This window comes from Ascaphus truei, chromosome 2 (genome assembly GCF_040206685.1).
Source record: "Ascaphus truei isolate aAscTru1 chromosome 2, aAscTru1.hap1, whole genome shotgun sequence".
In the NCBI taxonomy this organism is placed as follows: domain Eukaryota; kingdom Metazoa; phylum Chordata; class Amphibia; order Anura; family Ascaphidae; genus Ascaphus; species Ascaphus truei.
Window position 1 is genome coordinate 433,214,917 of NC_134484.1, and position 14,721 is coordinate 433,229,637.

Genomic DNA, 14,721 nt, shown 5'->3' on the forward strand with positions numbered 1-14,721 from the left:
CAGAAATACTGTATACAGTATCACCACATATTCTTGCCTCTCATCCATAAATACATAGCACACATAACATGAATGCATTCCTAACACAGACATCATAGCTTTGCACCGCGCATGCATAGATACACTATACAATAAGAGTGTACTGTACATAACACACAGCCTGGCAGTTCAAGCCGATTAACCACATGTGCCGCTGTCCCCTCGCCAAGGCATGAGTTCATTCGTACGGCTCAGCCAATCCCGTGTGATCTTGCTCGGGCTCCCACCAATGGGGATGCGGGATGGTGGGAAGCGGAGAGGTCACTTGTCAGCAGGCAGGGAGCCAGGGAGGCTAGAAACACTGCGGCCAGGACATGATCCGGCAGAGCCGAGCGGGGCTCCTGCTGAGCCGGTAATACAGAGACACAAGTACCCGTGTGTGTCAGTGCCGGCATGCTGTGTGTGTGCGTGTGTGTCACTGCCGGCATGCGCTGTGTGTGTGTATGTCACTGCCGGCATGCGCTGTGTGTGTGTATGTCACTGCCGGCATGCGCTGTCTGTGTGTCACTGCCGGCATGCGCTGTCTGTGTGTCACTGCCGGCATGCGCTGTCTGTGTCACTGCCAGCATGCGCTGTCTGTGTCACTGCCAGCATGCGCTGTGTGTGTCACTGCCGGCATGCGCTGTGTATGTCACTGCCGGCATGCCCCGTGTATGTCACTGCCGGCATGCCCCGTGTATGTCACTGCCGGCATGCCCCGTGTGTGTATGTCACTGCCGGCATGCGCCGTGTATGTCACTGCCGGCATGCACTGTGTGTGTATGTCACTGCCAGCATGCGCCGTGTATGTCACTGCCGGCATGCGCCGTGTGTGTCACTGCCGGCATGCGCCGTGTGTGTATGTCACTGCCGGCATGCGCCGTGTATGTCACTGCCGGCATGCGCCGTGTATGTCACTGCCGGCATGCGCCGTGTATGTCACTGCCGGCATGCGCCGTGTATGTCACTGCCGGCATGCCCCGTGTATGTCACTGCCGGCATGCCCCGTGTATGTCACTGCCGGCATGCCCCGTGTATGTCACTGCCGGCATGCCCCGTGTATGTCACTGCCGGCATGCGCTTTGTGTGTGTCACTGCCGGCATGCACTGTGTGTGTATGTCACTGCCGGCATGCGCTGTGTGTGTGGGTCACTGCCGGCAAGCCCTGTGTGTGTGTCACTGCCGGCATGCGCTGTGTGTGTGTGTGTGGGTCACTGCCGGCATGCCCTGTGTGTGTGTCACTGCCGGCATGCGCTGTGTGTGTGTGTGTCACTGCCGGCATGCGCTTTGTGTGTGTGTGTCACTGCCGGCATGCGCTTTGTGTGTGTGTGGGTCACTGCCGGCATGCCCTGTGTGTGTGTCACTGCCGGCATGTGTGTATGTATGTGTGTATGTCTTGTTATCAGTGTGTGATAATAATTATAATAGCATGTTCTTGTATAGCGCTGCTAGTTTGTTTATAGTGTCGTAGTGCTTGCTGAGGCTCGCTTAGCATATAATCTGGCCCATTATATATTATGGTGCCATTCTGAGTGAAAGCTTACGCTTGCGGAACCTCGCTCAGCTTTTGGCTACAGGCAAATCTGTGTTTCAACGCTTGCTGGAGAGGAGGTGCGGTCACGTGACCGCACAGCCTCCAATCAGAGTGCAGCTCAGAAATGAGCTTAGATCCGAGAGCGGCCATTGTTCCCTCCGCGGTCGTGCTAATTAAAAAAACAAAAAAAAGCCACCGCGCACCCGATCGGGGGGAGGAGGGAGGTGTCCCCCCTCTGCCCCGGTTCCCGTGGCTACCTGCCTGCCCGGGGCGGGTGATGGAGAGGGGGTGGGGGAGCGGGTGAAGCGAGCGGAGCAGTGGTGTGAGCGGGGTGGTGTGTCACTGTGTTTGTGTCAGTGTCCGTGTACCAGCGTCACAGTGTGCTAGTGTCACTTTTTGTGTCAGTGTACCAGCGTCACAGTGTGCAAGTGTCACTGTGTTTGTGTGTCAGCGTCACAGTGTGCTAGTGTCACTGTGTTTGTGTCAGTGTCAAGTTCACAGTATTTGGGTCAGTGTTACAATAGGCGTATGTCAGTGTGAGTTTGTATCAGTGCCACAATGTGTGTGTGTCAGTGTCACAGAGTTTGTGTTTGAGTCAGTGCGACAATAATGGCCTGATCCCCGGGTACACCCTCACGCACATCTCACCCTTTTGCAGCAAAGTCTGAAACCACAGAACGTTGCTTTAAGATACAGGACAGAGGGGGGACGCTGTGACACTGGGGTTCGGGGGGACATTCAAGGAGGGCATGAAAAAGTCTTTCATAGGACAGGGTGCACGATACAGCCTCCCAGCAGAGGAGTTAATTACAGCAACAGGATTCAGACGTATAGGGCAAAAATACAAGGAAACCCTAAAGAATTAAGATGTATATTTATATATACAGTATGATAGAGGATAAAATCCGGAGACCAGGCAGGTCTGAGGCTTCACTATATATCCACCTTTAAGACCCACCTTAAGACACATTTGCTTAAAGAAGCATATGAATAGCACTCTGGATAATCTTGGCCCCCTGCAGACGCACTTACTAGAATTCCCTCCTACTGTCTCTTTACGTTCTCCTACCTACCAATTAGATTGTAAGCTCCTCGGAGCAGGGACTCCTGTTACTCTTATGTCTGAAGCACTTATTCCCATGACCTGTTATTTATATTATTTGTTATTTATATGATTACAACATCTATTACTACTGTGAAGCACTATGTATATTTATGGCGCTATATAAATAAAGACATACAATATAAGTGCAGACCGATTTATCTGACTGATCCTTACCCAATAAATACATTCAAAAACCCGCACATAATATTTCCCTAGCACAGCCCAGGTCGAGAGAGTGTCTGTGTTGGTGCTGTGTATGCAGTGAGTGTGTGCTGTGTGCGCAGTGAGAGTGTGCTGTGTGCGCAGTGAGAGTGCTGTGTGCGCAGTGAGAGTGCTGTGTGCGCTGTGTACAAAAAAATTGAAATTATAATTTTTTTAAATTTGAGAGATATATACATACATACACAAAAAACAAGGACAGTTGGCACACTGTAAACTACTGATGCTTATCCCATATGCACACATAAAATGAATATTTACCAGATGTTGGTCCGGGAAAAAGACACAGCACACAGCCAGTTCTTTTGTACCTACCTGGCTGTGTGCTGTCTCTTTTTCCCGGACCAACATCTGGTAAATATTCATTATATATATCTATATCCATGGATGTAGGGGATATATATTAAATGATATACATATATATATTGGATAATCTATATAACATACATACATATCCATCACACAGATCCCTGAGGGGCAAGAACATGAAAAGCAGCCGCTTGGTAAGCGAGAGGTGAGCATCAGCGCTGGAGAGCACGGCCACTCTCCACTATAAACTCAGCCTTACGTAACGCTTTACAGAGACATTTTGCAGGCACAGGTCCCTGTGCCATGGAGCTTACAATCTATGTTTTTGGTGCCAGAGGCACAGAGGGACAAAATGACTTGCCCAAGGTCACAAGGAGCCGACACCGGGAATTGAACCAGGTTCTCCTGCTTCAAACTCGGTGCCAGTTTCTTTACTCACTGAGCCACTCCTGTGACTTTTAGGTGTTAGTCAATATTGTCTGTGTATACATCACTTCTTCACATGTTGGCCTCACCATCCAAGTCTGCATGTATAACGTGAAATATACATATATATTAGTGTGCGTATGTATAACATGTTGCTGTCTAAGGCCTTGCCCCCGCTGCCTGCTACAGCGTCCGCTGTGGCGGACGCTGCGCTCACGAGAGCCCTCCCCGCAATGGCGCCGGGCCCGCTGCGAGGGGGGGCCGCAGCGCTCGCGCGAGAGCTACTCCTGCTCTCAATAAAATTGAGAGCAGGAACTCGCGTCGAGCGGCTAGGCACGCCCCCCGGCGGTTCAGCCAATGAGGGCGAACCTGCCGGGTGACGTCATGGCCGCGCCCCGTCACTCCTCCGCCACGCCCCCCCCCCCGGTCTCTGCTCCTGCAGTGAGCTGCAGACCGGGGAATCGCCGGAACGCGCAGCCAAAAGCGCGGGCGCGCATTAGAGCGCCGTGACCGGGGCCTTAGCCTAAGGCTGCGTTTATAGCGCCGGCGACGTGACCGATGTCACCCGTCGCCACTGGTGAAACTTAAACTTTAGTTTTAAGCAACGACAAGGCCAGTGACATCACCAAGGAATAGGGCAGTGCTCTGTGATTGGTTTAGAGACAGTCACTTGTGGCAACTGTCTCTAAAAAAAATCAAATTTCACTAGCTTCCAAATTTTTGGGCGCGACGTCGCTCCGTCTCTCAGTCGCCGTCCCACTTAATATAAGCGCATGCGACAGATTCAATGGATTTGTTTTGAAGCGACGTGCCGTCGCCAGGCACTATAAGCGCAGCCTAAGGCTACGCTTATAGTGCCGGCGACGGTCGCTGGAAAATCAAATAGAGATGATGACTTCCAGTGATCGCGACTAATCTGACGGTCCATTGCGTCGCGCTTACTATAAGCGCACACAACGGCGGCAATGCATTTGTTTTGCCGTCGCCGGCACTATAAGCGCAGCCTAAGTCTGCATCTAACTTTGTCCAATGTGCTTCATATTGGTGTCCTTTGGTCAGCACTGTCTAACAAGGTCTTGTTTTGTGTCGGTCTGAGAGTCTTTATTTATATCACATTGTGTAACATTAATACAGTATATTTCTTCATAGTCTGGTTGTATCACATTGTTTTATAGTCAGTATTTTTGTGGGTGTCACTAACAATGTCACCTTGCTGTGTCAGTATCCAATGTCATTGTTGTGTTGCACAAGTCAGTGGTTCAGCTACAGTCACATTATGTACAGTATGTTTCCCAGTACATCATTTAGAGTGTGTTTTGCCTCTTCATGTCAATATTCGTGTCTTTACCTGTTCCGACATTATTTTCACTCCTGACCACTGGGGTTCTGGGGTTTCCTCTTGCAACAAAACTTCCATTTGATTTTTTTTTTATCAAATGTTTTATTTTCTTCATCAAACTTCCACCATAGAAAGTGACAGTTTGACTGTCATTAGAGATACACTGCTAACAAAATATGCTGCAATAGAAATCAGACACACACTGTGTACTTGTGTTTCTGGGAGAAATAAAGAGCGGCATCAAGTTTACAATAATGGGAAATCTCACAACTCAATAGTTAGCACATGTATTTTAGAGTGAAGGAAATTACAAAAGTCAATCAGTTATATAACCGTTTTGGATTTCAGGCAATTTGCAAAGGACGTAACTGCATAGAAATGTTTAATACTAGCTCAGCATGAGACAGCTAGTTTCTCTCTTATCGGTGACTCACTCTGGGAGTTTGTCCTGTTTTGCCTTTAATCAGTTGAGAAACAAATGGATGCTTCATTGGAATTCCCTTTCAATGCTAAAGAGATAAATAGTACTCCGTAGACTGCATCAGTGTAGACTTTGTTACGTGCTATGGGGGTGAATTCTATATGTTCAGAAGCATAACATATACCTCCATAGTGTGTTAACCGTAAAACGTGTTAGTATTGAGAATGTTGTTTTTCAGTATTCTAAGTGGGAGTCATAGCTTTTGTTGGATTGAAATAAAATATTTTTTGGTTACCTAATGGGGATAGAATTTATAAACATAATTAATCTCACACCCCAAAGCTTGTAATCTTATTGTAGTACCAGGGGAACCGAGGGTAGTAGTACCGAGGAGAAGCGAGTAGCACAGTTTGAAGTGGGAGTCTAGAACTATGGTTATTTCCTACTTACATTTCCCCCGCTATGCATGTGGTACAACTGTTTGCCTCGTCATATATATGTCGGGATATTAATTAACCCCGACCCAGCCAAAGCTGCATGCAACTGTCTGTTTCTCTGGTAAGTTCTCTTTGCTATGGTACAAGTTTTGTGCCAGCAGTTACACATGGTATTGATTGTTTAGTTGTATAGTCTAGAGATTTTGTCTTCTCTGTTACAGCTTTCAGTTAATTGATACAACTGTGGTGACGTTCGTGACAGAACTGTAGGTGTAACTTCAACATTGTAATCAATTGACTTAATTCCTTAAATACCAAGAGTGACTGAAAAATGTACAACGTATTTGTAGCCTGTATATTGCTTCACATTACCTTATAGTGCCTACCGTATGTAGTACAAATTGTACGGTCTTGGCCTATTTGACCCACCTCTATGCAGTCTCTCCTGTAGTATTCAGTGTCTATTTTGGTCCCTTGAACACAGTTACATGGACATTGGGCGATAACGATATTAAGAAATGTATCACTTAAAATTACGCTGGCATTTAAGTGTTTACGTTTTTTCTTTGTAAACTGGAATTAATGAAGATGCAACAAATTCATTTCCCCCCCCCCTAAGTAAACAATGAACTTATCAGAATACTTAAACAATTAGTGAGTGCTGCAGGGACTGAGCAACATGATTCAATGGACTCTATCCTCCTTGTTCTGTAATAAAAGTTTGTTTTAGGTATCCATTCTCTGAACAAAATATGTAATGTTTTATAGCCTGTTTATTTTATTTACATAACATTAAGTTTACAGTATCTAATTTAAAAATTAAAATGTAATAGAGTCTTCATTAAAACAATAATTAGCAGTTAGGCTAATAATAAAATCACAATTCCAAGCACTTTTTATATTTTATTTTGGACTACCCATATAAAGAGTTTTTATAATTATACACTTTGACGTAGCAATGGAAAAAACATGCACCATCAATGCTATATTTTAATTACATTTGATTTCTTCATGTAGTATTTCTTGCCTATTAATTGTCTCGGCTTCTTCCTTTTTTTTTTTTTTTTTTAAATTCTGTTCTGTTTTTCTGGTGATCAAATCTCCAGTTCCACACTGAGAATATGGTCTCTCTTACTGGTCAGGTCTTCAGGATGCTGGATCTTGGCAGTGTAAAAAGTCAGCAGTGTCAAAGATTTTAATCACCCGCTATTTTACAAGGTTTGAAATTGGAGCACCAAGACATATGCTTATCCAGATTAGCAGTGCTGCCTCATAGTCATCCCGCTTAGGCTGAAGAAGGGTTTGTTTCCTTCCTCGCCAAATATTTGAGAAGCCAGCCAGTAAGGAGATCATTGTCTGCAGGTTCCTTCCTCCTAGCTTAAGGAATAATTTACAAATAGTTGGTTAGCAGTGGGATTTGGGGCCCCTAACAGCCAGGTCTGAGGAGGGTGTGCGGCCCTTTCATTCCATTTTGAGTTGTTTTCAGTGGCAAGTGTTTAAAATGACCTAGATGCATATTTAAACCTTGGCAGTACCAGAGGATGCAGTTGGGTAAAATAACATTGTATATATCAGTCTCAAAAAGAACACCTGCCTAGACAGGTGAAAGAACCCCTTTTGAACAAGCACTCATACGGTGATAGGTACAGATAGATTAAAAAAATGAACCTTTATTAGTGTATATGGGTAAAATAAGTGAAGTACATAAACACTCAACACAATTAAAAACGTATTAAATGAATTGCCCCTAGGTCTATTTATAAACTAATACTTGAAGGAGAATGTTTGGGGATGTCTGGTACCATATGAAATAATTTTTTTTTAAAACTAATATGGTGCCTCAGTGTGGTCTATCTATAATGTTTGAAAGAGTCTGGTATGTGTCACTCGAGTGTAGTGACAGTCAAACTACTTTCATGCCACATCTGAATAACTTGTGGTTCTGTGACTAAATACAGAGTAGTACCTGTATATCGCTAGGGTGTTGCGGGTTGAACCCACATACAAAGTTTTCAGTCAGTGTGACCTAGCTGCACTTTGCTGGTCACAGAAGCCAACAAGGGGTTAATTTGTATATCCTTCAAGGCAACACAGGGTATAATAAGATATCTGTAAGGGAGGCTACTATGTAGCTGTGGGGGAAAGAGAAGAGGCTGATCAGTGGGAGCCGCAAATATATGCACTATTTCTATCCCACTGTTAGTAGTGTATTTCTAAGTTCTTATAGCCTCAAATGAGCATAATTTGATTAACCCACCAGATAGATAGTGAGGTGAGTTAATGCTCGTGCCCCCTATGGAGGTAGCAAGTAATTTTAAAGACAGGCTAGCTGATTTATCTCTGCCAGTAAAAGTGTTTGAAACAGTGTTCTACAGCTGCCTTTAATAGAGTTGCTCTATATCTGCAGATCTAGATGTATGAATGTGGTTGTTGTTTTGGCTTAATAATTGCCCAGCTAGTTCAGTCGGTGTAATGGCTGTAGGTAGGCAGAGTATATTTTTTATATGTTAATGCCGTTCAACATCCACCAAGTCTCTGGGGCAGGTAAGCCCCGTCTGTTTGATATAGACCGTTGATTATGATATCAGTGGTGCCTTGCAGCCGCTCAGTGATGCACCCCAGTATTATAGGGGTATCAGAGTTGCTGCACTTTCGGAGCTTTTTTATCACCGCTCCTGAGTGGCGGCATCTGTTCAGTCCCCACCCGGCATGGTGTATTCATGAACACCGCCTAGTATATAAATGCCGGGTGGAACTCAGAGTGCAGACAGCGGCTATCTTCCGCGCTGTCTGACAGACGTCGCCGCACCAGTATGCGTGCTGACGTCACAGGGGAGCGCCCACCGACGTACGTTTCGCGTCACGCTGACGCTTTTTCAAGGTGGCCCCGCCTCTACGTTTGCCAGCGGTTTAAATAGCCGAGCGTTGCTATGGTAACGTTTGCAATCAGGTGAGTTTATCAATATAGTAAACGAAGTTGTTTGTGTTGATATTTATTTCTGTTGAAGTTGTTTGTTAATTTATTATGGCTAGCTGACAGTGAAACCATGTGTGAGGTCGAGCACTTTGTAACTCAGGTAAGTAATTGATGATACTGAGGTAAAGCAGATGGTAGAGCATACTAAGGATACAGACTGCATGTCTATGCAAAGCTGGTAGTATGTATGGTCAAATGAGTGTACAAATTTTAGACATATCCTTGTAATGGTATTGGGTCAGTAGCTGCTGTATGCCACTCATGAAATAAACCAGATGCTTGCATTGATGGGGAGGGAGACAGGGCTGATAGGAAGCTCAGTAGGATGGAGTTAAGGCTGTTATGGGTATGTTGCCAATGGACTATGTTATATATAGATATATATATATAGCATGAGATGATAGGTGTATAGATCTTATCCTATAAAGGGGGCAAACATGAAGCCTTCGTTGAGACCCTGGGGATACAGCGTTCCCAAGGTATAAATCCATTGTGCTTCTTTTTTGAGCAGCTCTCTGTCCCAGTCACCCCTTCTGATGGTTTCGGGGAGTTGACAAATGCCTTTGAAGCGCAGTTTGGAGTAATCTCCACCATGCGAGTTGTTAACATGTTTGGCCAGTGGGGTATCAGATTTGTTACGAATAGACCCTATATGCTCAAGGACCCTTCGTCTTAGTTGCCTGCTGGTTTTACCCACATATTTTCTGCCACACACACAGATGGCTTGGTAGATCACGCCAGTTGTTCTGCAATTTACAAAGTTACGCATAGTAAATGTTCGACTGCTGTCCCAATTATCAAAGGTTTTAGAGCACTGAGTGTACTGACAGGCACGGCAACCCTGGCATTTGTAGTTCCCTGGTGATCTCTTGTCTAGCCAGGTGCCAGTGGTGATAGGTTTCAAATGACTATGGACTAAGAGGTCTCGTATATTGGTCGATCTTCTACTAACCATAGTTGGCCTGGATAGTAGAACCTCCCTCAGATCCGGGTCCTCTAAAAGGACGTGCCAATGTTTCTTCACAATTTCAACTATGTTGGGCCATTGTCTATTGTGAGTGCCTATCAGACGTATGATTTTCCGTTCTCGTTGTTTTGGATTGGGATGTAGCAGTGAAGCTCTGTGTGTGCTTTTTGCTCTATTATATGCTTTCTTCAAGCTATTTTTGCTGTAGCCTCTTGCGAGGAAGCGTTGTTGCATAGAGCGTGCCTGTGCTTCAAATTCCTCATCGTTTGAGCAGTTTCTTTTTACTCTTAGATATTGGCCCGTTGGAATGCCATGTATGAGGTTTTGAGGATGGTGGCTTTGAGCATGTAATAGGCTGTTGGTAGCGGTTGTCTTGCGATGAATTGTGGTCTCAATCCTCCCATTGTTAGCACGTGTGATTCTTAGATCTAAGAAAACTACGCTATCAGCCCCTATTTCATACGTGAGTCTTAGGTTGAGAGAGTTTTGGTTCAGTTTATTGATGAACTCAATGAATAGCATGCGTGGTCCTTGCCAAAAAATGATGATATCGTCAATAAATCTAGCCCATAGAATGATGTGGTTGGTATATGTTTCATTCTCTTCGGTGAACACTATCTCGGCCTCCCACCAACCCAGGTACAGGTTAGCATATGATGGGGTACATGTAGTCCCCATTGCTGTTCCCTGCACCTGGTGGTACATTTTATTGTTGAAGAGGAAATAGTTTCTTGTTAGTACAAACCGAAGTAGTTGTTCTACAAATTTATTGTGATTCATGTACAGCAGGCCTCTAGTTTTCAAGAAATACAGAGTTGCATTTATGCCATTTTCATGTATGATGCTTGTGTATAAGGCCTCCACGTCCATGCTGATGAGGAGTGTTTCTTCATCTATTATGATATCATCAATTCTAGTCAAGATGTCAGTGGTGTCTCTCAGATACGAGGGTAGTGCCACCACGAATGGTCTCAGTATTTTGTCTAGATACACACTTGCCTGTTCACTCAGGTTGTTAATTCCGGAGACGATTGGTCGTCCCGGAGGTGGACTCTTAAGCTTGTGAATTTTTGGGAGGCTATAGAATGTAGCTATCTTTGGAACCTTATTGTACATGCAGTTGAATTCTCGTTGGTTTATTACTTTGTCTTTTAGGCCTAGATTTAGAATAGTCAAGAGCTCTTGGTTGTATTGGATGGTAGGATCTTTGCCCAGAACCTCATAGCAAGATAAATCAGATAAGAGTCTAAGGTTTTCTTTGATATAGGCCTCTCTGTCCAGAATGACAATATTGCCCCCTTTATCAGAGGGTTTTATTACTATCGAGGAGTTTGAACGTAGATCATTGAGGGCTACTCTTTCCTGAGTGTTGAGGTTGCCAGTATTTTTGGCATATCTTATGTTCTCCAAGTCGGTAACAACGAATTTGGTGAATACCTCTACATTCGGACAGATCCCTGGTGGTGGGATAAAAGTGGCTCTGGGTTTCAGATCTGTGAATGGTCCCTCACCTATCGGTCTAGTTGACTCTTCTTCGAGTGAGATAAGTGCGGTCAGATTCTCACGGTCTAATTGGTCTAGATCTAATAGGCCCATGTTCTTATACATAAAGTCCTCTCTCCGCTTGAAGAACTTATGTAACATGAGATTCCGACCAAAGAGATTGACATCTTTCACCCATTCGAAGATGTTGAGGTCAGATGAGGGTGAAAAAGAGAGGCCCATGGAGAGTACTTTCAAATGAGAGTCATCTAATATCATTGATGAAAGATTGATGATTTGACTATTCTCTTCCTGAGATGTTGTTAGTACCGGCGTCTCCTTCTCGATCTCCTTCTCCCATTCTGGCCTCTGAAACCCATAATAAATTAACAAACAACTTCAACAGAAATAAATATCAACACAAACAACTTCGTTTACTATATTGATAAACTCACCTGATTGCAAACGTTACCATAGCAACGCTCGGCTATTTAAACCGCTGGCAAACGTAGAGGCGGGGCCACCTTGAAAAAGCGTCAGCGTGACGCGAAACGTACGTCGGTGGGCGCTCCCCTGTGACGTCAGCACGCATACTGGTGCGGCGACGTCTGTCAGACAGCGCGGAAGATAGCCGCTGTCTGCACTCTGAGTTCCACCCGGCATTTATATACTAGGCGGTGTTCATGAATACACCATGCCGGGTGGGGACTGAACAGATGCCGCCACTCAGGAGCGGTGATAAAAAAGCTCCGAAAGTGCAGCAACTCTGATACCCCTATAATACTGGGGTGCATCACTGAGCGGCTGCAAGGCACCACTGATATCATAATCAACGGTCTATATCAAACAGACGGGGCTTACCTGCCCCAGAGACTTGGTGGATGTTGAACGGCATTAACATATAAAAAATATACTCTGCCTACCTACAGCCATTACACCGACTGAACTAGCTGGGCAATTATTAAGCCAAAACAACAACCACATTCATACATCTAGATCTGCAGATATAGAGCAACTCTATTAAAGGCAGCTGTAGAACACTGTTTCAAACACTTTTACTGGCAGAGATAAATCAGCTAGCCTGTCTTTAAAATTACTTGCTACCTCCATAGGGGGCACGAGCATTAACTCACCTCACTATCTATCTGGTGGGTTAATCAAATTATGCTCATTTGAGGCTATAAGAACTTAGAAATACACTACTAACAGTGGGATAGAAATAGTGCATATATTTGCGGCTCCCACTGATCAGCCTCTTCTCTTTCCCCCACAGCTACATAGTAGCCTCCCTTACAGATATCTTATTATACCCTGTGTTGCCTTGAAGGATATACAAATTAACCCCTTGTTGGCTTCTGTGACCAGCAAAGTGCAGCTAGGTCACACTGACTGAAAACTTTGTATGTGGGTTCAACCCGCAACACCCTAGCGATATACAGGTACTACTCTGTATTTAGTCACAGAACCACAAGTTATTCAGATGTGGCATGAAAGTAGTTTGACTGTCACTACACTCGAGTGACACATACCAGACTCTTTCAAACATTATAGATAGACCACACTGAGGCACCATATTAGTTTTAAAAAAAAATTATTTCATATGGTACCAGACATCCCCAAACATTCTCCTTCAAGTATTAGTTTATAAATAGACCTAGGGGCAATTCATTTAATACGTTTTTAATTGTGTTGAGTGTTTATGTACTTCACTTATTTTACCCATATACACTAATAAAGGTTCATTTTTTTAATCTATCTGTACCTATCACCGTATGAGTGCTTGTTCAAAAGGGGTTCTTTCAAATGTCTAGGCAGGTGTTCTTTTTGTGTTCTATGACTCTCTCACCCCTGGCACCTAATCATTGACAGTAGCTAGAGCTCACAACCCTTCCCCCTCTCACTCCCTATTATTATATATCAGTCTCCTAGTAACTGAACTGAAATGACCGTTATTATTAATATTTAGGTGGTTCGTCATGGAACCTCTGCCCACCGCAAAGATATCAACAATTAATCTATGCCTATCAAATGAGATGTTCCATATTTAACCCCACCATTGTTTTACTAACTAATGTACAGTGCCCTGGATAAGGGTGATATATAAATGTTTTAAATAAATGGAGCTGTCCCACAGTACATACAGCATTTGATGACACAAGATAGCTTCACTTATTTTTTTATACAGTATATTCTTTTTCAAGCGTTGTACACTACAATTTCATCTACGTATGAAGAACTCTTGGTTGGTTCCCTAAAAGGATAACGTCCTTTAATGAATCTACACAGTGTAAAATGATTGATGGACCATTTGAACTCATAGTTACAGTTGGATTTTTCTCTCTGTATTCTATCTCTAGTGCTCTATATCAGAATTCATGGAAATGGAAGAGCGGTTCAGCAAGTGAAAGAGCCTTACAATATAAAACTGGAGAAAAAATTCATGGATTCACCGTAAAAGAGGTACTGTGATGAACATATGCCTAGTGATCGATTTTATTTATAACATACCAACATATTCTGTAACACAGTACAATAGGGTTAGAGACCGAAAACCATAAAAATCAAACTTCAACTTACAATGGTACTGTAGGTAAGGAGTGCTTTGTTCCAAGGAGCTTACAATCTAGAAGGAATAGTAAGTGGAAATATAAGATACAGGGATAGAAGAGTGTTGGCATTGGAAGTAGTGGAATTGTGCGGAGATAAAGCAGGGTAATGTGTAGATAAAAACATGAAAACGAGCGCGAAGATACTGTATATAAACACAGAGTATACTTAATATTGAATATTCCGATAATGAATGGATAGTCCTGTGATGGGTGTCGCAGAGGTTGTGGGTTCAATCCAAATTCATTGTTGTAGTAGCAAAAAAAGGGGGGTACCTCCGATGCGCACTCTAATCTGAAGATGATAGAAAAAAACACAGAAGAACACAAATAGTGTAATACTGTATGGTGAGTAAAATATAAATAAATGATATAGTGCTTAAACTCACATTTTATGAGTAATGCAGGCCTTTTGGTTGTTAAGAAGTAACCAGCTTATATGATGTAGTGCGTAGTCTCTTAGAGGGCAGGATGCTCCCGGCAGGGGAAAGGAGAGGACACAGGAAAGGTGAAATAAACTTTATATAGAACAATAGTTAAAAAGTAGCAAACACATACAAATCAAGCAAGCTAGCAGGATCAGACAGACCCTAGGGTCAGGTAGTTGAAGGGTTAGTCCAGGAAAACCCCTAAGTGCAGTGCACCCCTGTGATGGCCATATACATGGAGGCACTTGATACAGGAGTATAAAATGTCCAGGTAGATCCCTCTACTCCTCTGGTCCAGCAGGCAAATGCTTAGACTTGGTAGTGTGGCCCAACGTGTTTCGTCACAGCTGACTTCATCAAGGGGCTTTGAAAATATGTCCTGGTGTCCTTTCTCTTAAAAACGCTTCGGATGAAAGTGTGCACATCGTAGGTACCCCCCTTTTTTGCAGGGTA

At 43.9% G+C, this 14,721-nt stretch overlaps 1 protein-coding gene across 1 annotated transcript in view; it reads left to right on the plus strand.

Annotated features, from left to right (window-relative positions):
- The first annotated feature begins 259 nt into the window (after window positions 1-259).
- Window positions 260-14,721, plus strand: part of PITRM1 (pitrilysin metallopeptidase 1) — a 58,892-nt gene continuing 44,430 nt past the window's right edge. Inside the window, exons 1-2 of the mRNA XM_075587774.1 lie at window positions 260-391; window positions 13,592-13,694. Of these exons, the coding sequence (XP_075443889.1) occupies window positions 354-391; window positions 13,592-13,694 (141 nt within the window). The 5' untranslated portion in view covers window positions 260-353. The remainder of the gene's footprint in view (window positions 392-13,591; window positions 13,695-14,721) is intronic.